At 46.5% G+C, this 22,270-nt stretch overlaps 1 protein-coding gene and 1 long non-coding RNA gene across 4 annotated transcripts in view; one reads left to right on the top strand and one right to left on the bottom strand.

Annotated features, from left to right (window-relative positions):
* SLC22A4 (solute carrier family 22 member 4) overlaps window positions 1-22,270 on the top strand; it is a 59,922-nt gene that overhangs the window by 4,557 nt on the left and 33,095 nt on the right. For all 3 annotated transcript variants that reach the window (XM_008538555.2, XM_008538549.2, XM_070571105.1), the window contains exons 2-4: window positions 12,015-12,118; window positions 13,459-13,613; window positions 21,332-21,503. In XM_008538555.2, the coding sequence (XP_008536777.1) occupies window positions 12,015-12,118; window positions 13,459-13,613; window positions 21,332-21,503 (431 nt within the window). The remainder of the gene's footprint in view (window positions 1-12,014; window positions 12,119-13,458; window positions 13,614-21,331; window positions 21,504-22,270) is intronic.
* The window catches only part of LOC139075329 (uncharacterized), a 30,904-nt gene continuing 9,146 nt past the window's right edge, over window positions 513-22,270 (bottom strand). Inside the window, exons 2-3 of the long non-coding RNA XR_011525614.1 lie at window positions 4,310-4,503; window positions 513-3,681 (exon numbers count right to left, since the gene is read on the bottom strand). This is a non-coding gene — a long non-coding RNA (uncharacterized lncRNA). The remainder of the gene's footprint in view (window positions 3,682-4,309; window positions 4,504-22,270) is intronic.

Genomic DNA, 22,270 nt, shown 5'->3' with positions numbered 1-22,270 from the left:
AGGTTGCAGCCAGTATAGTGGGTGATGAGACTTGCTGGAGGATGAGTCCCTTTCCCCATGGTGGAAGTTCGAGGGCCCAAAGAATACAACAGAGGTCCAAACCCACACTGACTTGGCCAGTGCCAGTAGGAGAATGGCCCCAGCTCTCCCACAGGGTCAAGCTCAGGAGCCCTGAGCAGGTTCTCTGCATCCCAGCTGGTACAATACAGGTAGAGGGACTGTCCTCAGATTGTCTCTCGCTTACACTTCTGTGCAGGATCTCCCAATGGGCTTACCCTTTGGGACACCTGAATCGACCCCCTCACCCCTCACAGGGATGATAAGATCAGCCAGAAACCCAAGGACGGCATGTTCTGTTGTGGAAATGCCGTTCATAGAATCCTAGGAGGCAGGAATCTGGTGTCTAAGTTGGGACTTGCATGAGTACATCTGTCTGTATATATATATGCATAAGGTGGTTTCCTTCCTTGGGGGCTTTTTGTGAAGTCCAATTTATTCATCCTGGGCAGTTACTAAGAATCACATTCTTTAAAACTTTATTTTGAAATAATTTTTGATTTAGAGAAAAGTTGTGAAAATAGTACAGAGATTTCACTTATACCCTTCCCCCAGCTTCCCCTAATGTTAACAATTTACATAACCATAATTCATTTGTCAAAACTGGAAATTAATGTTGCTTACAATATTATTAACTAAACAACAGATCTTGTTTGAATTTTGCCAGTTTTTCCACTAAGGTCCTTTTTCTGTTTTCTGGTCCAATCCAGAATTCCACATTGTATTTAGTTGTCATGTCTCCTTAGTCTCTTCCAATCTGTGACAGTTCTTCAGTCTTTCCTCATCTTTCATGACCTTACGCTTTTTATGAGTCTATCAGTTATTTTGATGAATCCTTCAATTTGGGTTTGTGTAATTTCTCTCATGGTAAGATTGAGTTTGTGTAGTTTTTGGTAAGAATCCCATAGAAGCAATGTGTACTCAGGGCATCATACCAGTGGGTACATAATGTCGATGTGGCTTATTATGGTGATGTTAACCTTGATCTCCTGGTTAGGTTGGTGTCTGCTGGGTTTCTCCACCATAGAGTTACTATTCTTTCCCCTTCATAATTAGTATCTTGGGGAAGATACCTTAAGACTATAAAATATCCTATTTCTCCTCCAACTTTTACCCATGATTTTAGCATCCATCACAGGACCTTAACTGAAACAACCATTACGGTGGTATTTGCCTAGTGGTGATTTTGCATCTCCCACATTCCTTATACGTTCCTTTCAATTTCTTAATTGGAATTCTTCTGTAAAGAAGAGCATCCCCTTCACTCCCATTTATTTATGTATGCAATTATTACTTTATATAAGTATAGATTCATGCATATTTATTTTATTCCATGAGTTATAATCTAATACTATCCTTATTTATTTTGTTGCTCCAGTTGTTCCAGTTTGAACCAAGTTATTTTTCACTTTAGGGCTAAAGAATGTAAGGGCCTTCATCTGTCTCTACAGTCAGGGCTGGAGAAGCCTGTGTTCGCCCCTAGGGATGCCAGGAATGCCAGTTACCTCTTAGCTAAGTTGTCCATTGGTGGCAGTGCAAGAACAGGAGCGGGGAGTGGTGTTCTGGCCCAGTGGGTTGGGACTGAAGCTTCTGTTGGGAAGGAAGGGATGCCAAGTATCCCAAACAGTCTGTCTGATGATAGAGTTCTTGTCACTGAGATCTACTGTGGTGGCTCGGCATCGTCCTCCATTTAGCCCATCAGTGCCGTGGCCTCCCACAGAGCAAAGGCCTTATGTATGAGGAAGCTCAGAGACCTCCTGCCCTGAGGCTGTAGGAGCAGGAAGGATAGCAAATGCCCTGCTCTCCATGGAGCCGAGAGTTATCAGCAGGGCCACAGGGCAAGCAGTAGGGGTGAGCCTGGCTCCTGGCCAGGGTCTAAGTATGGGCTGGCCTTGGCCTCAAATATGTCCTCTTTTCCCGTGGAACAACATTAGGTAGACTTGACCCTGTTTAGTCCACGGGCTGGGAAAACTAGGCAGTCATCTCTGAGGTGAGCACTGCTTCTCCTAGGCCCCATGCTCTAGAGGCCCTGAGCGAACCTTGTTTGGTAAGGACCAGCTTTCTGTGGCAGGCCACCAGTGGCCTGAGGTAGGGCTGCTTCTCCACCATATGGACTTCTTTCCTCTCCTACAGCTGACTGCATCCTCTAGGAACCAGTGGGTGAAGTTGCTGGTGGCTGTGCCCTTAAGCATGATAGAGCCTCTAGCAAAGAGCCTGGACCTCTGGAGGCACAAGCCTTGTACTGTCTTTCTTGGGACTTGGGGTCACAACATAGACAATAGGACACACTGATTCTCTACTCACAGCCCAAAGGTATGAAGTAGGAACATGGAAGCCTCATCCTCTGCTCACAGGGCACTTATGGGAGGCATTGGGAGCAGCAAGGGAGGGAACTATGAGACAGAACGAGCCTGGATCTGGCTGGCAGCTACATGGGACTCCATATGGCAGTTCATAGGGATGTGCCTCCTTTGGGGCCTGGGTAGGCTCTGGCAAAGGTGAAGACTTTGGGCAGTAGGTAGGTTTAGGCTGTTTTCTTTCTATCAGGCCTGCAGGCTGCCCTGTAAGTGTGGGAACTGGAAGCTTGGCTGTCAGGACAGCCTGAATATTAACCAAATTCATACTCAGACCTGCCCTCTGGCAGATTCCAAAGGGGCTATGTTGTGGGGACCTCTGCCTCTAGCCAACACCAGGGAGACTTTTATTTCCAGTTAATGCTTCAGGAAGATCTTGCCGCAGAACAAATAAAGGAGACTCGGGGGCCTTTCCTAGCTCTGGCCTGAATCTACTTTCCTGTTTGTTTATCAGCTGCCTCACCCCCAAAACAGTTTGCCTGTTGCCTCTCAGCTATCTTCCTCTGACAATGAGCATCCAGATCTCAGAATGTGCTTTTGTCTAGAGGCTGCTTCACTCGCACCTCCTGCCAAGTTTCTGGATAAACAGACTTTGTCCATCCCTCTGGTAGGCAACAGAACCCTCACACAGAGTCCAAAAGGTAGGGTGGTGTATTAAGAAAAACAAGGCTTTGGCAGGGCTGGTCAGAGGAGCTTTAGGTGCCTCAGGCCTCTGAAAGGACTGTAATTTCTCCCTTGTGACAGGCTAAATTCAATTTGTGTTCAAAGCTAATGCAGGCCTGCCTTGTTATCTGAAACCTTGGTATAATTTGAAGCATGTCTCTGGAGCCCAAAAGAAAAGCACCGATTTCCATTTGGAGCAGAGATGGTGCAGAGAGGATGGAGGCTCTGGGGAAGGGCTGGGTTGACTCACATGCACTAGCAATTGACACAGACAACCCAAGGCTGGCGGCTCCTGCTCTGTGTTCACAGCACTGGAGGGCAGGGTCACAGTGGCACCTTCCAGAGATTCTCCTTGGTGCTAGGTGGCTGGCATCATCCCATTAGCTTACATTCCCAGAGTGGAGCCTGGCAGTGCTGTGGCAGACCCACTACCAGGATGTAAGGGGGGAAAGCCAGGTCCCTGAGCACCCCTTCTCCTTCTCTCAGGCCCCTCCACTCCCATCCCTACCATCCCACTCAAACTCCTTGAGTCTTTTGCTTTGGTTCAGCCTCTGATGATCAGAACTCTTCACTGAGGCCGCTCCACCTGTAGTTGCTTTTTCTTTGCCTATAATACGAAGAAATAAAGATACTGAGAACATTTTAAGAGGACATTAGCCCCATCTCTAGCCCCTGAGCTCCAAATTCCAGAGGCTTAATTCCTGGGGAGTGAGCCAGGAGATTGGGCGATCCCATCCTCCACTCAGCCAGTAGTCATAAGTGGCAGCTCCACCCCAAGTTCCACAGGCCGAGAATATTGGGGCCCTGGTTGCCCTAGTCCCAGCTTGTTTGTAGGATAGAGATTCCATGCCAGGAGAGGCAAGGCAAAAAAGACAGAGGCTACCACACCCATCCAGCGTTCAACTCATAAAGTGGGGATGTCACTCTGAGGGCTGCTTTCCCTGCCTCCAACTCTGGAGCAGGGGCTCAGAGATTTTGCCCAGGAGAAATAGTCCAGAAGAACAGAGAGCTCTGAATATGTACCCACAGGAAATACTTTCATTTGAAACAGAGTATAGAGAAGTTGAAGACTAAGAGTGCTCTTGAAAACAGTGGAGACTGTGGTGGTAAACAATTAAGAGGAGACTGGTAGCTCCATTAGAGCAACAAGCTAACCCATAGGGCAACTACTTCACCAGAAAAAGAGACAATTCAGAGCAGCCCTCCTGGAGTCAGAACAAACCTCAAAGACTTACCTGAAAAACTACTCCAGCAAAGGGCGGCCCCATGGCATAGCGGTTAAGTTCACACATTCCGCTTTGGCGGCCCGGGGTTCACCGGTTCAGATCCTGGGTGCAGACATGGCACCACTTGGCAAAAGCCATGCTGTGGTAGGCATCCCACATACAAAGTAGAGGAAGATGGGCATGGATGTTAGCTCAGGGCCAGTCTTCTTCAGCAAAAAGAGGAGAATTGGCAGTAGTTAGCTAAGGGCTAATCTTCCTCAAAAAAAAAAAAATTTCCTTAATTGAACTAGACTGTAGGATGATTTATGCTCCAGGGCCTTGTTGGGAAATAATAAAGCAACCAGCCAGCAATTAGTGGAGCCTAACAGCTGGGTGTGATATCAGCTGAGGCAGACAAGTTAATAGACGAATCAGGGAAAGACACAATCAAAGAGAGTCCTGCTAAAACCATTGTCCCAGAGTGACCATTCCTGTGCCCAAGGCTGTGCCCTCTAAAGAGTGGCATGAGAAGCTTCACACAGCAGGGGAAATAGACTTCACTAAGAGTCTGGCCAAGTCACTAAACAATAAACAAACAAACAAAAACAAGTCACTTCAGGGTGGGCGGTTGCAATGCTCAGAGTTTCTGCAATATATTTCCTAAAATGTCCAGTTTTTAACAAAAAATTAAAAGACAAGCAGAGAAACAGGATAATATGATTAATATGCAGGGAAAACAGCAGGCAACAGAAACTGCCTGAAAGGACCCAGGTGTCAGATTTAACAAAGACTTCAAGGCAGCCATTCTGAATATGTTCAAAGAACTAAAGGAAGTCATGCTTTAAAAAGTAAAAGAAGGTATGATGACAATGTCTCATCAAATACAGAATATCGATTAAGAGATAAAAATTAAAATTTTATAAAGAAGAATCAAATAGAAGTTCTTGAGTTGAAATGTACAGTAACTGACATAAAAAATTCACTGGAGAGACTTAATAGTAGATTTGAACAGGCAGAAGAAAGAATCAGCAAACTTGAAGATAGAGCAATGGAAATTATGCAATCCAAAAAACAGAGAGAGAAAAGGAATGAAGAAAAATGAACAGGCCTTAAAGAAATGTGGAACACCAGTAAGCACACCAACATATGCATAATGGGAATAGTAGGAGGGGACAGAAAGGAGCAGAAAAAAATAATCAAAGAAATAATGCCTGAAAACTTCCCAAATTTGGTGAAAAACGTTAATCTACACAGCTCAGAAGCTCAATGAGCTCCAAGTAGAAGAAACAAAAAGAGTTCTACACACAGACACATCATGGTAAACTGCTGAAAGCCAGAGACAAAGGGAAGAATTTGGAAATAGCAAGAAGCATATGACTTGCCACATACATGAGAACCCCAATAAGATTTACATTTGATTTCTCATCAAAAACAATGGAGGCCAGGAAGCAGTGGGATAAGATATTCAAAGTGTTGAAAGAACCAAGAATCTTATATCTAGGAAAACTATCTTTCAAAAATGAAATAAAGACATTCCCAGATACAAAAAAACTGAGAGAATTTTTTTGGTAGCAATGCTGCCTTCCAAGAAATACTAAAGGAAGTTCTTAAGGATTATTTTCAAATCTACAAATTATACTCTGAAAACTACAAAACATCATTGAAAGAAATTAAAGAAGGCCTAAATAAATGGAACAACATCTCATGTACTGTTCATGAAGCAAAAGACTTAATTTTGTTAAGACGGCAAAACTTCCCAAATTGATTTACAGATTCAACACAAAAGATGTTCAATATCATTAGTCATTAGGGAAATGCAAATGAAAACCACAATGAGATACTTACCCACTAGGATGGTTAAAATTAAAGACATACAATAACAAGTCTTGGTAGGAATATGGAGAAATTGATACTCTTGTTGATTGTTGTTGGGATTGTAAAATGGTGCAGCCACTTTAGAAAACAGTTTAGGAGTTCCTCAAAAGGTTAAGCATAGATTTACCATACGCCTCAGCAATTCCACTCCTACATATATACCTAAGAGAAATGAAAACATATGTGCAGGCAAAATCTTGTACCCAAAAGTTCATCGCAGCGTTATTTATAACAGCCAAAAAGTGAAAAGAACTCAAATGTCTATCAACTGACAAACGGCTAAGTAAAATGTGGTATACCCATATAATGGTATATTATCCAACCATAAAAAGGAAAGAAGTGTTGATACTTGCTACAACAACGTGGACGAACCTTGAAAACATTATGCTAAGTAAAAAAAGCCAGTCACAGAGACTACACGTTGTACAATTCCACTTACACTAAATATCCAGAATAGGCAAATACATAGAGACAGAAAGTATATTAGTCATTGACAGGGGCTGCGGGAAGAGAATGGGAAGTGACTGCTAATGGGTATGGGGTTTTTTTCAGGGGTGATGAAGATGTTCTAAAATTAGGTGGTGCTGATGATTGCACAATTCTGTGAATATACTGAAAATCACTGAATTGTACACACTAAAAGAGTGAATGTTATGGTATGTAAATTATATCTCAATAAAACTGTTTTAAACAAAAAGAATTAAATTTCCAGCTTTTTTTCCCCCAATGGTCAGAAATTTCCAGCTTTAAGTCACAGTTAAGTTATAAAGAAGAAATCGGGGTGGATGTGTATTCTATTATTAACTATCTACCACATCCTCCCCCCACCCCACCCAGAATGAAAAATAACTATAAAAGGACACAATAGAAACCCATTTTTCATTCTTAAATGGATTATTACTAATTTTTCATTCACAGTCATCTCTGAGATTGAAGTCCATTTATAAAGGGATTTTACACCTTGTGAGAAGCTTTTCTGGTTTTTAGTCATTGAATAGAAAGTTTTTCTTTCTAAGAATCTCTTTTGTCTAGTCAGGCTTAAGTGTAACCTGCTTTGCTTTTTCATTCATGCTGTTTGTTCTAAGTCATGGTTTTACTTAGGACAAAGGCGTGAGGTTAGTAGAAAGGGAACTACCATTTAATGAGGCCTGTAACTGTCAGACACTGTGTCAGATACTCTCCTTACGGTTCCTGTCCAATGCTCACAACCCCAGGAGGGAGTGTTATTGTCACCTCTTTGAAGACGAAAAGCAGGCTGACAGAGGTGAACGAGTGGCCCAAAGTAACAGAGAGATGTGGCACAGAAATGGCAGAACCCAAGAGAGCCCTACTCTTTGCTCAACATCAGGCTGCTTCTGGAGTTCTCAGTTCTGTGCAGATCAGAGGGCTACACTTATCTTTATGATCCTTTATGGCTTTGGTAAAGGCTAAAACTGTTGGACTTTGGCTACTTGGAGAGTTCAAGGTTGAGGGTGATTCTCAAAGGACAGTGTGTGATACCACACATTTTCCAAACTCATTTTCCATTACTCCTAATTGTTCAACATTCATTCATCAACAATTCGCAAGCATCCACCATGTGCCTAGCCTTGTGCAAGCATTAGTTATCTAAAATGATTATACAAATGAGTTCAGGTTTTAGCACTCTGTCCATCTGGAGGAGGATGAGGAGGGGGTGCCTCTTTTCCTCTCTAGCCAGAGAGCAAGGGCACAGTGGCCCAGAACAGAGCCCGCCCTGCCCAGGCCTGCTGGGCTGATGTATGCACATGTGCACACCTGACCTGTCCTGGAAAGTATGCTTGACCTCGAGCTTTGTGGAGGCAGTGCCTATGTCTGTTTTGTGCACCACACAGAGTCTGGCCCAAATCAGGTGCTCAATGACAGTTGAATAAATGACTAAGCAATTCCTTTTATCAATCCACTAGAACTTGGACTGGTTACTTCATTGCTCTATGCCTTCGTTTCCTGATTTGTAAAACAGGGATAAAGAGAGTACCCATTTCACATGGCAACTCTGAGATCTCATGAGACAATACAAGGCATACAGTGAGCACCCAATACACTGTAGTTGTCACTCCTGTTGTTATTACTGTTGGGAAGGATGAGAGGCACATCCTTCTATGCCGAGAGTGACCTCCCGTCCTCTTTTACCTTGTGACCTGGATTTTTGTTTCTTAAAGCAGAGCTGAAATCTAGATGGCCCAGCCACATGGAGCTCTCTCTGCTCTGTTAGAGGACATTGGTCTAAGACCCTGAGGATGAGAAGGACAGAGTAACCCTGGGAGGATACACCCAGTGCCCCTACTCTGCACAGCTTGGGCCATTGGGTTCCCACACTCCATTTTCTGTCCAAGGTGTGTGTGGGGGGGCAGGGGACAGGGGAGTTATGTTTCAGAAGTGTTAGTGTTTGACCTAAAAGCACAGCTCTAGAGCAATGCCAACCAGCTCCTCATCAGGCCATCCACCATTAGCCTCTGAGCTGGCTGTGTGTGTGTATGTTTGTGTGTGCATGGGTGTACACACATGTGCAGAGACCTAAGGGACTGTTCTGTCCCATCAAGAAAAAAACTCTCCCGCTGGGCCTATCATGTCACTGTTAATCACTGGGTCCTGGCTAGTGGGGGTCCAAGACTTACCCCTCAAACCCAAAGGGGCTGGAGGAAGGCAGGGCCCAGCCTCCCCAAGAATAGCCCTGTGAAGAAAAGGGCTTCTCTTCAGGCTGGCCACTGATTTACTAGACTCTAACCCCATGAGCCCCAGCTGGAACTTTGTCTGCCAATCCTATTGTACCATTACCGGGCCCCTGCAGCTTTCCAAAAAGACTCCTTGGGCACAGTAACTTCCCAAGAGAAGGCCCAGCCCTGGAGCCAACCACAGGTGGCTGTGAGACCCAGCTGCTTGCCCTGCTGAATATGAGCAGGAGCTCCAAAGCCAGATGGCAGCCTGCATGGACACTGTGTGCACATGGCCTTTTCCTGTGTTGCATGATGCTGACAGGGCTTCTCGGGCCCCTCTTCAGGAAGAGAAGGGGGACCTAGAGCCTTGGCCAGATGACCCTCAGTAGGAGAGTGATGAGGAGCTGGCCCTCCTCTCACCCTTCCCAGCACCCCAATTCAGGACTCTTTTTCTTGCTTCATTCCCCAAAGAGACCAGGCTTGACCCACTACCAGGGCCAGCTTCATGGGGGCATACGACCTGTGCACTTACACAGCGTCCACACTTGATTTTAATGTTCTGATATTGATGCCTTGAAATTCTTAATCATTTTTGAACAAGGAGTCCTGCATTTTTAGTTTACACTGGGCCTTCAAGTTGGGCAGCCAATCCTGCCCACTACCTTTGCTCATGAAATGCCTGCTCCATGTCTGACAGGCTTCCTCTTTCCTTTCTATCTCTAAGGCCTATGTATCCTCCCCTAAAGCAAAGAAAAATATTTTAGAAACCACAAAGGAGAGCACATTAGCCTTGGAAGAGCTTTTCTGCTCCACAGCATATGAAGTGGTGATGGTTGATAACGGACATGTTAATACCCCTACCAAGCTTAAGATTTTCTTGGCTCTGTCTGAAACTGAAGGCTGTGGTGGAGGCCTTCTACCCCTAATCCTGGTGTCACATTCCTTAAGAAGTGTAGGGGACGATATTTACTAAGCTCCTTTTGTCTGGCCTTTGGAATTCATGTCTAAAGAAGGATATGGGTACAAAGTTGAGTTCTGAGGCCTCAGATGGTATCTAGCATGCCCATTTACCTGCTATGACTTCAGACACACCCGTCTCAGAGCCTCAGTTTACTCTTCTGCAAAATGGGTCACACTCCACTTCAGGAGGCTTTGGGGCCTCAATCGCTAATCTCTTTATGTGTTGGGGAAGATCCAGAGCTCTTTTCTGACACTTTAGCCAGTGGTTTTGGGAAGTGGGTAGCCATTAATTTGGGTACATGTCATATCTATGACCAATGGGCTGGCAGGGCACTTGAATCTGGCCATACAGGTTTGAAGGGTTTCTACCCTTTCCCCTGAAGCCCATTCAGGGACCCCAGGTGAAGCAGCCCTCCTCTGGATATGGGCTCAGATGTATCCTTGGATTGTGCTGAGGGGTAGAGAGCCAAGTTCCTGGCTCACATTTTTCTTTCGCAGAGCTGTGCTTGGGCATTTGCCTGTGGCCAGGCTTATGGACATGGTGAGAAGCAGCCTCATGAATCTTGCTATTGTCTCTAGGACTGGGGACATTATCCTCAACATCATAAAGTACCCCTTTGTGGAGGGAAGTATACAGAAGAGACTTCTCTCAGGTCTCAGTACTCAGAAACTCTGTATTAGGGCCAGCCCAGTGGCTCAGTGGTTAAGTGCGCACATTCTGCTTCGGTGGCCTGGGGTTCGCTGGTTGGGATCCCCGGTGCGGACATGGCACCAATTGGCAAGCCATGCTGTGGTAGGCGTCCCACATATAAAGTAGAGGAAGATGGGCACAGTTGTTAGCTCAGGGCCAGGCTTCCTCAGCAAAAAGAGGAGGATTGGCAGCAGATGTTAGCTCAGGGCTAATCTGCCTCAAAAAAAACAAAGAAAGAAAGAAAGAAAGAAACGCTGTACTTCTGCAGAATGAGATATCACTTTGCATACTGTGATCCTGAGAACCGAGCTGCTGGGATGCTCAAAGCCATGTCTGAAGCCCTCTCTGGCAAGCAGGCCTTGGCTTACCCATGACTTGGTTGTTTTGTAACAACTCTCCTCCCCTGTGCTTTCTATTTGCTCTGATTCTCTAGCTTTTTGTTTTACACTTTTCTCTTGTATGTGTCCTCATAAACACCTCTCTCTGCTGCAAAATGAGTTGTGATATAAATATGTGAATTCATTTTTAGATCTACTTCAGGGTAGTTGTGAGGTTTGAGAGCTGCATTGCTTTGTGAGTGTCACGGAAGCAGCAGCGCACCAGTGGAGCTGGGACGGAATGGCAGGCAGGGGGTCTTTCCTTTGGACTGGATCATCTTCTCACACACAGCAACCCCTGACCCACAGCCCCGAAATACTTATTGGCACCTGCTTGTTTCTTAAATAAATGAAAGCTCATTGAACACACTGTGAAATTTTGGCAACCTCCCCTGAGATTTTGCTGAATTGACTAGGTCAAGAGCTGGGGAATGAAACGGAAATCATTTTCTGGATCTACCAGCAGGGACAGCCCACAGACCCTGGGTAATGGGAGGGACCACACTTCTGGGAAGGCTGGGTGGGAAGGAGGGTGGAGGAGTGTACAGGGGAGATAAGGAGCACCAGAGAGGGGTGGCTAACCTCCACCCCCCTCCCCCCTACCCATAGAGTGGGGCCCTGGATCAGGCCCCAAGCTTGGCCTGTAGTGTGAGTGGACCAAGGAGCACAGGGTTCTTTGGAGGAGTTTGCTCAGAAAATATAATCACAGACCCCATGGGACCACTTGCACTTTTCAACAAGGTAGAGGAAACTTATGCCTGGACCAAGTGACCATGCCCCTTGCCCTTCCCCTCAGGGCAAACACCTTTCAAACACCTTCCCTCCATGCTGGGATGCCTTCTGAAGCAGAAATGCAAGCTTTGCTTCATGCCACTTTGCCAGCTTCTTGCTGTGTGATATGAGTAGAGTCTAAGGCATCAACCTCCCTTTCAGAAGAGGAAGGTGAGTCTCAGGGAGACCAGTAACTTGCCCCAGTAAATGATAGAGTCAAGAGTCAACCCCATAGCTGTAAGGTCTATGCCCTTTGCACAAAGGTGACAGCCTGGAACAGAGTAGGAAAACCTGCCTGCCTGCCATGCTGACATTCTCTTCAAGCTGGGCTGGAGCTGGGCCTGCTGGAGGGTTGGGCTCACACCTCATGTTGTCTTCCCTGGCAGTGGAGTCTGGTGTGTGAGGATGACTGGAAGACGCCCCTCACCACCTCCCTGTTCTTCGTAGGCGTGCTCCTCGGCTCGTTTGTGTGTGGGCAGCTATCAGACAGGTAAGGACGCTAGGAGGGAGGAAAGGTGGGATAGGGCTCCTTGTCAATTCATTGTCTGTCTTGGGTTGACTGAACTCAGAGTATTTCCACCAAGAGAAAAGGAGGCCCTCAGGCCACCAAGTCAGTAATAGGAAGAGCCAGGGAGTTTCCTCTTCTTCCTGCCCTCAGTCCCTTGCCAGGAACCACTGGAAAGTAGAGTCCCTGTATCACCAAAACTCAAAAAAAGACACTACTGCCTTATCACTGCCTCCCTAACTGACCTCTATCTTGGTCCACAAACAGCCATCAGCCAGAGTCAGGGCCAGACAGTGAGCACTGAGTTGCTAACGGTACACCCACCTCTGCTTTGGGTCAGGCCCCTGGCCAGGCACTGGGGCCACAGAGCTGACCCAGGCTGGTTCTGGGCCTCCTAGAGGTCACAGTCTGAAGGAGATAGCATCACAGCTCTGGAAGAAGTGCCCCCACTGACCTCTGAATGTTCTGTGGGGACCAGAGCAGGAAGGTAGGAGTGCTAAATGGCAGTGTTGGGGAAGGCTTCCCAGAGGCATGGCTGTCCTTCCCCAGTTACAAAGCCCAGTGGGACCCCAAACCCAACAGCCTGAGACCTGAATTTGGAAAATCGGACAGGAGACTGTTCTGTTTACACCTGTGCTCCACTGTACCCTTTGGGCACTATCAGAATGTGAAATTAACACTTATGCCAACTACAGTGTCACTAACAGACATTGCTAGAAGCTACACTTCCCATAGAGCAGTGGTTCACAATTTTGGTTGCATATTAGACTCACTTGGGAAATTTTTTTAAATCTCAATACCCAAACTGCATCCTATGCATTAAGAATCTCGAGAGGTGGGGTACTGGCACCAGTACTTTCTGAAGCTCTCCTGGTGATTCCAAGTGCAGCCAAGGTTGAAGACCACTGCCATAGAGGGATTCTTGCTTCTAGATTTACAGAATTCCCATGTTGCTGATATTAGATGTATCTTCAATCTGTACTGTACCTGCCTTCCAGAAATGTTGTGGCAGCTTCTAATTGTGGCTTGTTCGAAAGAGCAGATTTCCATGTGGAATTTCCATGTGCATGAACTGCTCTGCTCTTTTGAGATACAGTATCTCCAAAGGAGGCTTAGAATCTTGAAAGGTACCTGCAGGACAGATGCATACCTGAGGCCTCACCAAAGAGGAACTTGGGAGGATGTGACAGGGTGAAAAGTCTGTCATAGCCCTGAAAAAACAAAAATCTGCAGTGATACCTGACTCAGGACTTGCCACATGCCCTGGGTGACAGCACTGCTGCGACTTGCACAGGCCATGTTTTGTGCTGTGCTGCACTCTACAGGTTTGGAAGGAAGAACACCCTTTTTGCAACCATGGCCGTGCAGACTGGCTTCAGCTTCCTGCAGATTTTCTCCGTCAACTGGGAGATGTTCACCGTGTTATTTGTCATCGTCGGCATGGGCCAGATCTCCAACTATGTGGTGGCCTTCATACTAGGTAGGAATGGCTTGTGACTCACAGGGCTTCTCTTTCCAACCCTCTGAGAGACCCAGGAAGGGGGGCCACTGAAGAGGGCACAGGGAGTGCTCTCAGCACAGAAGGAAGCACCACAACCTACAGGCTCTGTTTCCAAAACATGATCAGCCTCGGATATATGTGTGTTGGGGAGAGGGCTGTAGCCATAGGTTCTTTAATCTGGTTGTGGGCAAGGCAGGCACTCACTCTGTGCTGGGCCCTGAAGTGTGGTGGTGAATAAGAGCTGGAGCTGGTGGACACCAGCCACACGGTTATTGAGACACGTTTCAGGAACACAGGGCTTGGGAAAGGCACAGAGAAGGGGTCTTGTGGGGAGGGATGGCCTAGAGATGTCTTTGATTTGCACTGTGAAAGCTTGAGATTTCTGCCTGGGCCAGGGCAAAAGGGTATTCCTGGCAGCTGTGCATGACCCATGGAGGGACTTAGGATAGTTGGTGTGGCCAGTACACAGGTGGAGGAGGCACGTGCCAGACAGGAGTTCAGTGGCAGTCCGTTGGGCAGATCTGGTCTCATCCTGAGTCAGAGTCCAACCCCAGAGCGTATCAGCTGTGTGCAGGACGAGCCTCACTGCACTGATAGCAGTCCTGTCTCCTAGCAGCAGCCTTGCTTCTGGAAGATCAGACTGCATGATGGGGACTCACAAGCTAAAGGTCATGAGGCCTCAGGGCCCTCACCACCTTTTCCTGGGAAGAAGTGAGGTGAGCTGCAGGCAGGTTGATCAGGGTCTTCTGCAGAAGTGAGAGTCCCCAACATGCTCTCTGAGCCCCCTTGCTTTCTGAGCAGGTGAGAGAAGTGGAGATGAGGGGAACCTCTGGAAGAGTACACACGGATGTCCATAATCTCTCGTGTGATAATATATCCCTGTTGGCTCAGCACTGTCCCAGTTATCCCTATTGTCACAGTGTAATTATTAATAGTGCCCCTTTAATGTTAAGTCTAATGATTCTCCTCGTCTCAAAAGTCTGAATCTGGTAAGATAATTCTGATCACTTTTAAGAGTCTGGGTGACTCCTTGGCTTTGGAGATGCTGTGTTCTCTTAGTTGAGGATGTGTACACCCTCTGTCAGGTTGCCAAGATGGAATTGTTCAAATTCCACTCCTTTAATCATTTGTGAAGAGCCCTTGCCCCAGGCCCAGCCTCAGTGTCTGCAGAGAGGAGGAGGGGAGAGCGTGCTGAAGCCACATGGTCCTGATGGTCCTGGGAGGCAGCACCCTCTTCAGCAGTTCCCAGCAGGAGGGTGGCCTCTCTCCTCCCTGTAGGGGGAAGGAGGGAAGCAAAATTTTCTTAAAGAAGGTCATTTGTATAGAGGACGCAGAGAGCTTCAGGCTAGTGGTGCTGGAAACTGGAGACTGGAGGAACTTAGGACAGAAATTGCAACCTCCTGATGCACAATGGCCCCAAGGACACAAGGCTCTTGGGGGTAGCAAAGCCTATTGTTCTCATATTCTAAATCTCCCAGAATCCATCTTCCTTGTGATGACCCTCCCTATACCTGAAAAGCCCAATGTGTGGCTTTGCTTGGGCCAGACACATACTAGAGACTAAACAGGCCTCCCCAAAACAGAGGACACTACCCAAGGCTAGCAGACCCCTTTAGGAAGACCTAAAGGGCCCTCTGAAATGGAAGGGCAAGAAGTTGTGATGAAGCCAAAGAAGCCCTGTCACTGGGATTGGGAGCCAGGTGGGGTTTGTGCCAGACGCAGAATTCCCAGCTTCCACTAAATGACCGGCATTGAGGCCTGCCTTTTCAGTGGCAATGGAGCCTCCTCTGTGTGAGTGTGTGAGGCCTGGAGAGCCCACCCCAGGCCTCCTGTAGCAAAGGCCTTCCCAGTTGGCCCTGACACTATAACCTACTCCCCTTCTTACTTTCCATGCTGAGAAGAGTGAGAGGGCTACAGGGAAAGTAAGATCCTGTAGGATCAGTCAAAGCCTAGATGTATCAAGCCAGCCATCAGTGGGCAGTATGCTGGGTGCAGCGGGCTCCCATCAGCCTAGGTCCAGGGCTGTTGTAAGCTGCTCTGGGAGCCTCCCTGGCTGTAGTTTACTCCACTGTGCTCCACAGGAAATTGCTGACTTTTGTGTCCAGATATAAGACTGTTTGTGTTGGGTTCTCAGATCTGAATGTTTAAGAGTATCATTGAAAACCAACCTGCCCCTTGAGCAGCCAGACTCCCTCCTTGGCGCCTAGGGTGGGGGTGGGAGGGATACAGTTGCAAGGGAGTGGTGGCAGCTGGCCTCCCCCACAGCACAGCAGCGCTCTCTGCTGTTTCAGGGCTAAAACAGTCAAATTTCAGGTTTATTTGACAAGAGGAAACCTAAGCTTGGGATTTGGGCTGAGAAATTCTATCTGGGGCTTCACTTTTGCCCTCTGGCTCTAGAGAAGGGTTGGCAAGACTCTGCAATGATAATCTCCAGTTTTAAGAGTCTTCACATTAATTTGGGAAGTTGAATTACTCCCACTCTCAAAGCAGTCCAGAAATGGATCCTCTTCTTATTCTGGTTTTTAAAAATTATAAAGCCTGTCAAAGTCGTAGGAGACAAGAAAAGGGAAGGAAGGAACAGTGCTACCCAAAGGAACATCAAGTGGATACACCTGGAAATGAGGGTGCTGCCAGATGATGCTGGTTTAGGAGGAAAGGACCACTCAAGACGAAGGACACTGACCCTCCCCACACGCCAGCTCCTCCCTACTGTTTCCCAGAAATAACGGCTTCAGCCTGTTTACAGCCTTCTGGATAAAATGCCAGCAGCATCCTCCTTTATCTCTCTTAATGAGCTGCTTGAATTTATTTTGCACAGTTAACTGCCTCCTGTCTTGACTGATCCATTAATTCAGTATTTTCCCAGTACTCCTAACATCAACCTCCTATGCAATATTTGTTTCAACATGTTGGACTATTTAAAGCTCTACTTTCTCTGATGTCTAGATGTGTTCTTCCTTTTGGTAAGTAATAGATGGCATCTTCCTTTATAACTCTGGCTGCCAGAAAGCACAGGCAAAATTGAAATTAAGTATATCAATTATGTAGCCTTTATCAACCACGTATTTTTAAATTGGGATATAATTTGCATACCATAATATTCACTCTTCGAAAATGTATAATTTAGTGGTTATGAGTATAGTCACAAAGTTGTACAACCATCAACTCTATCTAACTCCAGAGCATATTCATCACTCCCCAAGGAAACCCTGTACTCATGAGCAGTCTCTCCCCATTCCCCTTTCCCCAGCCCCTGGCAACCACTAACCTACTTTGTCTGTGGGGATTAGTTTATTCTGAACATTTCAGATAAATGGAATCATACAACATGTGGCCTTTACGACTGACTTCCTTCACTTACTGTTGTCAAGGTTGATCCACGTTGTAGCATGAATCAGTATTCCCTTGTATGGATGTACCACATCTTGTTCATCCGTTCATCACTTGACTGACATCTGGCTTGTTTCCACTTTATGACCACAAGGAATAATGCTGCTATGAACATTGAGTACAAGTTTTTTATGGATATAGTTTTCAGTTCCCTTGGGTATGTACCTAGGAGTGGAACTGCTGAGTCATGTGGTAATTCTACCTCTAACTGTCTGAGGAACTGCCAGACTGTTTTCCAAAGTGATCAGCTGCATATTTTCATTCTTTTCCCCAAGGCCTAACTTTTTACTTTTCTTTATATTTTACTTTAATGCTACTATTATTTTATTGTATTCAAATTATTAGCTACCTCAAAACCTTCAAGGGATGAGATGGGGTATAAATGCATTAAAAAGATGCAGAAATTTGCTGGCACCACTTGTCTGCACTGCACTGTGAGGGAAGAACTGGGGGGACCCAGGGAGGACTCACTCCTGTCTGTTCTCAGGGAGCTCACATCTGGTTGGCAGAGCCAGCCAAGGCAGTTGTTACTGGGGTCATGGGTTATGGGTGGGGTGGGAGGGGGGAGGGGGCAGATAACTTTTCTGGGTACCTGCAGAGATAGGAAAGATTACTTTTGGCTAGAACCATCTGTGAAGGTTTATTGAGGGGAGAGAGGAAGCCCTGAGGGAGGGAATATCTGTTAATTTCAAGAGAATCCTAAGTATTTTCCAGGGAGCAAAGAGAGGTTCTGCTGTCTTCCATTGGGTTTCTTGGTCAAAGGCGCCATACTTTCCATCATTCCCCCAACATCCAGCACATTTCAACTGTGTGACCAGGATAAAGGAATTAATTATTCCTGAGCACCTACCACATGCCAGACACTCTACTAGGCACTTTATGTACAATATCTCCGTCCTCATCATAATAACTCCATCAAGTAGGACTTATCAAAGTCACTCTAATAGCAAATTAGCATCAAAGAGCCCAGACTCTCTGCAGGTGCCTGATGGAGGACACTCCCAGCCCAGGGGCCCATGGGTCCTACCCTGTATCCTGACAACTGGACCACAGTTTTGTTTCTTGAGCAGGGGTCTGCTGCAGTCCTCTGTTGGTCATTCACGGAGGGGCGTGTCCTGCCTCCATTATGGAATAGATCCAGTGGTTCCTGGGGCTCACTACCACAGAAGGGCCCTGATCAATGTGGAAGTGAGCCTAGCTCTCTCTGCCTCACTCCCTCTTGGAGAGCATGCTCAGATTCAGGTGGTAGTGACAGGTAGTGGGAACACATGCCTGGCTAGGACATGCCCCTTTGGCTTAAATGTCAGAGTTTCACTCCCAAGAGACGCTCAGAGGCCCAACCAGACCAAGACCAACTGAGCTTTGCCCTAGGAACAAAAACCTAGTGGGTAGAGGAGACCGGAACAGGGATCCCCAGTCATCACAGCCAGAAGTCACCACTGTCACTGTCTCACTGCCAGCTGAGCACATGGAAAGTTTGTGGCAGCTGCAGGCCATGAAAAGTCTACAGGAATCAGGACTTCTGTCCTAATGTTCCTCAGAGGGGGCTGGTTCAAAGACCAGCCCAGGCAGGGAAAATATAAATCCTAACATCTGAAAGGGAGATGTGGCCTCACCCATCTCCGATGCATGTCTCCACTAGGATCTCAGTTGAAGGACTACTTGATAGCGCCAAGGCTTTGCCTCAAGGTGACTTTTTTCTGGACAGATCCACAGATCAAAGAGATTAGGCTTAAATCCTGGCTGGCCCACTTATAACATATGTGTGAATTTAGGGAATTTGCTTCAGTTCTTTAAGTTTCAGCTGATTATGTGTAAAATAAAGTAATACTGGTTCTTATATAATTGTTGTGAGGATTCAAAGAGATAATATATGTAAACACTTAGTCTAGAACCTGGCTCAAAGTGCCTACTCAAAAAAAATGCCAGCTATGAAGAAGATGATGATGATGATGTTTAAGGAAGGATGATTGTCTAAAAGTCAGAGAGCAGGAAGTCATGCTAACAAGGAACTATTCAAGTTCTTGACATCCATGTTGCTTCCCCTGTGGGGAAGGAAGAAATTTTTCTCTATCCTTTTAGGTTCTTCTGGCTGGTCTAAGAATTAAATTGACACAGATTAATAGAACAAAATCAAATTTAATTGCAAACCCCACATACATGAGAGGTTCAGAGACAAAAAGGTAAAATGAGGTATATATGCCATCTTGAGCCAAGGAATGGGATAGGGGCCTGAGGCTTCAGAGGGGAGAAGGGTAATTCACAGGACAATAAGAAAAGCAGATGTTCAATAATTAGAGGTTCGCCCTGCCATACAGATAGCTCATAAAAATTTATTTCTGGTAATGACTCTGATTATGGGTAAAGCCCCAATTCAATTCTTTAAAGGAGAGAAAAAAGTTTCTCGAGCCCACAGGGTCTTGATTGCCTTTAGCTCAAAATATTCCACATGTCAAAGTGGCACATCCTGGGGGGGCCTGTCCTGAAGCCCCTCACCCCTATGAGTACTCTGCAAAGTTAGAACAACTCTGTTCTGGTCTGAGACCCAAGCTTAGAGAGGGAGATTATCCAAGAATCCAGTGGTGTAACTTCTCTCTCTTCTCTTATCAGGGTCATGGAAGTATGAGGGAGCTCCCTTGGCCTCACGATTCTACAAGAGTCTTACTTGATCCTGTTCACTTTCTCTTTTCCACAATCAAATCCTCTGCTGCTTCACTTCTGAATCTCTGCTTAGGAATAAAGCACCCCCTATTCATATCATTCCCATTTCATGATAGTCACAGCCAAATTGTTTAGAAACCATGGCATGGTGAGTCTTCCTATGGAGTGGTGGGAAGGTCATTAATGAGGTAAGAAAAGATCTGGAAATAACACTTATGATCCTCAAAGAAATCAGGCCCTATCCTAGGAAATGAGTTTAGAGGCTGAGAAATGCCCTGGTGGTTTGGGCTGTCTTCTGAAGGCTGGGATGTGAGAGGCACACAGTACTGGTCGTTTCTACCAGTCTGGCTTTTACAAATGACTGTTCAAGAGGGAACCACTGAGGCACATCTCTCAGTTATGCTGAGCGAGGAAGAAGTGGGTGGGGATAGGAACAGGTAGGTGCTAAGAATGGGAAACCAGCCAAAGTAGTAATTTTACTGTTTCTTTTGAATTAGCCCTTAATTCCTTAGCCTGTGCTCAGGACTCATAAAACATGATTAAGAAAATCTCCTTGAAAGCCAAGTCTGAACAACCTTTGCATGGTCTGTTTTATGTTTTCTGGGCTACTTCTCTGTAGTGGTAGACAGATCTCAAACAAAAGGCAGAGCCATTGCCATTGGCCAGATCCCTGCCCCTGGGGCAGAGGACCAAGAGTGGACTTTGGAAAGGGCCTGGAGCTCCGTGACAACAGAATGAACTTGTTCTTGGACTCCCTCACCTCAAGCCAAGAGCTCCAAGGGGCAGGCAACGTCCTTGGAAGTACTGGTGCTGAGTGATCCACTATGGTGCTGAACAGAGCAGGAGCCTATAGCCACCTGTGTGTCCTTCCCAAAACAGGGCCCAACACTATGCAGTCTTGGGCCTTTGTGGTGTTCTGGGAAAGCTCCGTGGAGTTCCTTGGGTGTGTGCCAGCTCCAGGGCTGCCACCTACCAGACCAGCAGACCAGCTCCTTCTTTTCTTTCCTTGGTCTGAATGGACTATGTCTGCCTTGGACTGATCTCTGGGCACAATGTGGCTGCAGGGGAATTCAGCCCTGGGTGCTGGGGAGTCTGGTCTGTGTACCTCCAGACCAGTTAGATCTAATTTATCATTTCTCAGGGCCCAAGGGTGGCTAAGGGTGTCCTAACACCACTCAGTAACTGTGAACTCTCCACTGTTTCCCAAGAGGCCAATGTCTGTTTATTTACAGTGGAGGATTGTGGGAAAAGCCAAGTGCACCATGATCTCACACAGCCCCTGAGAAGAGCCCCCATTGCCTCCTGGAACACCCTCTCTGCTCCTCACCCTGGGGCCCTTATTTTGGAAAGGTGGCGTTCTCTTGGGACTGGGCATAGTTCTATGACGTGAAATAAGCTTTCAAAATATAAATCTACGACTCCTTTAAAATCTCATGAAAACTCATCCTTCCATAAGCTTTGGGTGATAAGTCCTGGGTCACTTCCCACCTTCTTCCATCCTGACCACTCCTGCTCTGGGCCAGGAGACAAACAGCTTTTCCCTTTTCCGAGTGGTTATGGTTTGAACTCTCACTGCCGGGTAATGATGTAAACAGTAAATATTAAAGTGAGTTAAAATGCTAACACTCCTCCCTTGTTTTGAACAGGAACAGAAATTCTTGGCAAGTCAGTTCGTATTATATTCTCTACGTTAGGAGTGTGCACATTTTTTGCAGTCGGCTACATGCTGCTGCCACTGTTTGCTTACTTCATCAGAGACTGGCGGATGCTGCTGCTGGCGCTGACGGTGCCGGGGGTGCTGTGCTTCCCGCTGTGGTGGTGAGTGTGGCTGGGTCCCAGACAGCCCCCTGCTGGGGGCCTGCATGCCTGGAGCCGAGAGCCTGGCGCTGACCCGAGTGTGGGCTTGCATGATCTCACTGGAGCTGGCTGAGGCTGGGGCCTAGAAGCCCAGAGAGTGTTTGCCTCATTGTGGGTGGGTCTGTGTGCTGGGGTCTGACGTTCCACTGTCCCACAAAGCACCGTTCTCAGGAAATCCAGCCCCTACCTAGGCTTTCCCCATTCTTGTCTGTTGTTGGTAGTAATAATTGTTTGCAGAGATGATGCTGTTGGGATTTGTTGTTTTTAACTCTATCCCCCTGCTCTTTTGACACTTTTCTCTCTCTGGGAAATCTCTTTCTCCTTATGGATTCAACTAATATAATTTCCTCAGCTTCCCTATCACATAATTAGCATCTAAGGTGTGCCTGTTTGTCTGCTTTGTCTGGAAGGGTGAGAGAATTAATTCTGTTTAATGAGTCGTTAGAGATATGTTCTCTGCTCTCCTCCCACAACCCTCCAACCCAATTTTGATACATCAGAAAGGGAACAAAAATACTCACCCCAGTTTCACCCAACATGATTATGTGAGAGATTTCAAGTGAGAGAACAGATTAAGAATGATGGAATTAAGTCCCAGCCATGCCCTCTATTTGGTATTCCCCATGTCTTTGGTTTTTTCATATTTAAGCAAGCGGAAGGGAGATTTCTTCCGTTGGTGGGTCTGGCACTCTCTCTCTCCTTAATTCTTCTTGGTTTGGTTTCATGAT

Source organism: Equus przewalskii, chromosome 13 (assembly GCF_037783145.1).
Source record: "Equus przewalskii isolate Varuska chromosome 13, EquPr2, whole genome shotgun sequence".
NCBI classification, from domain to species: domain Eukaryota; kingdom Metazoa; phylum Chordata; class Mammalia; order Perissodactyla; family Equidae; genus Equus; species Equus przewalskii.
Note: the sequence above shows the minus strand (reverse complement) of the source record. Positions and strands in the feature narration are given on the sequence as shown.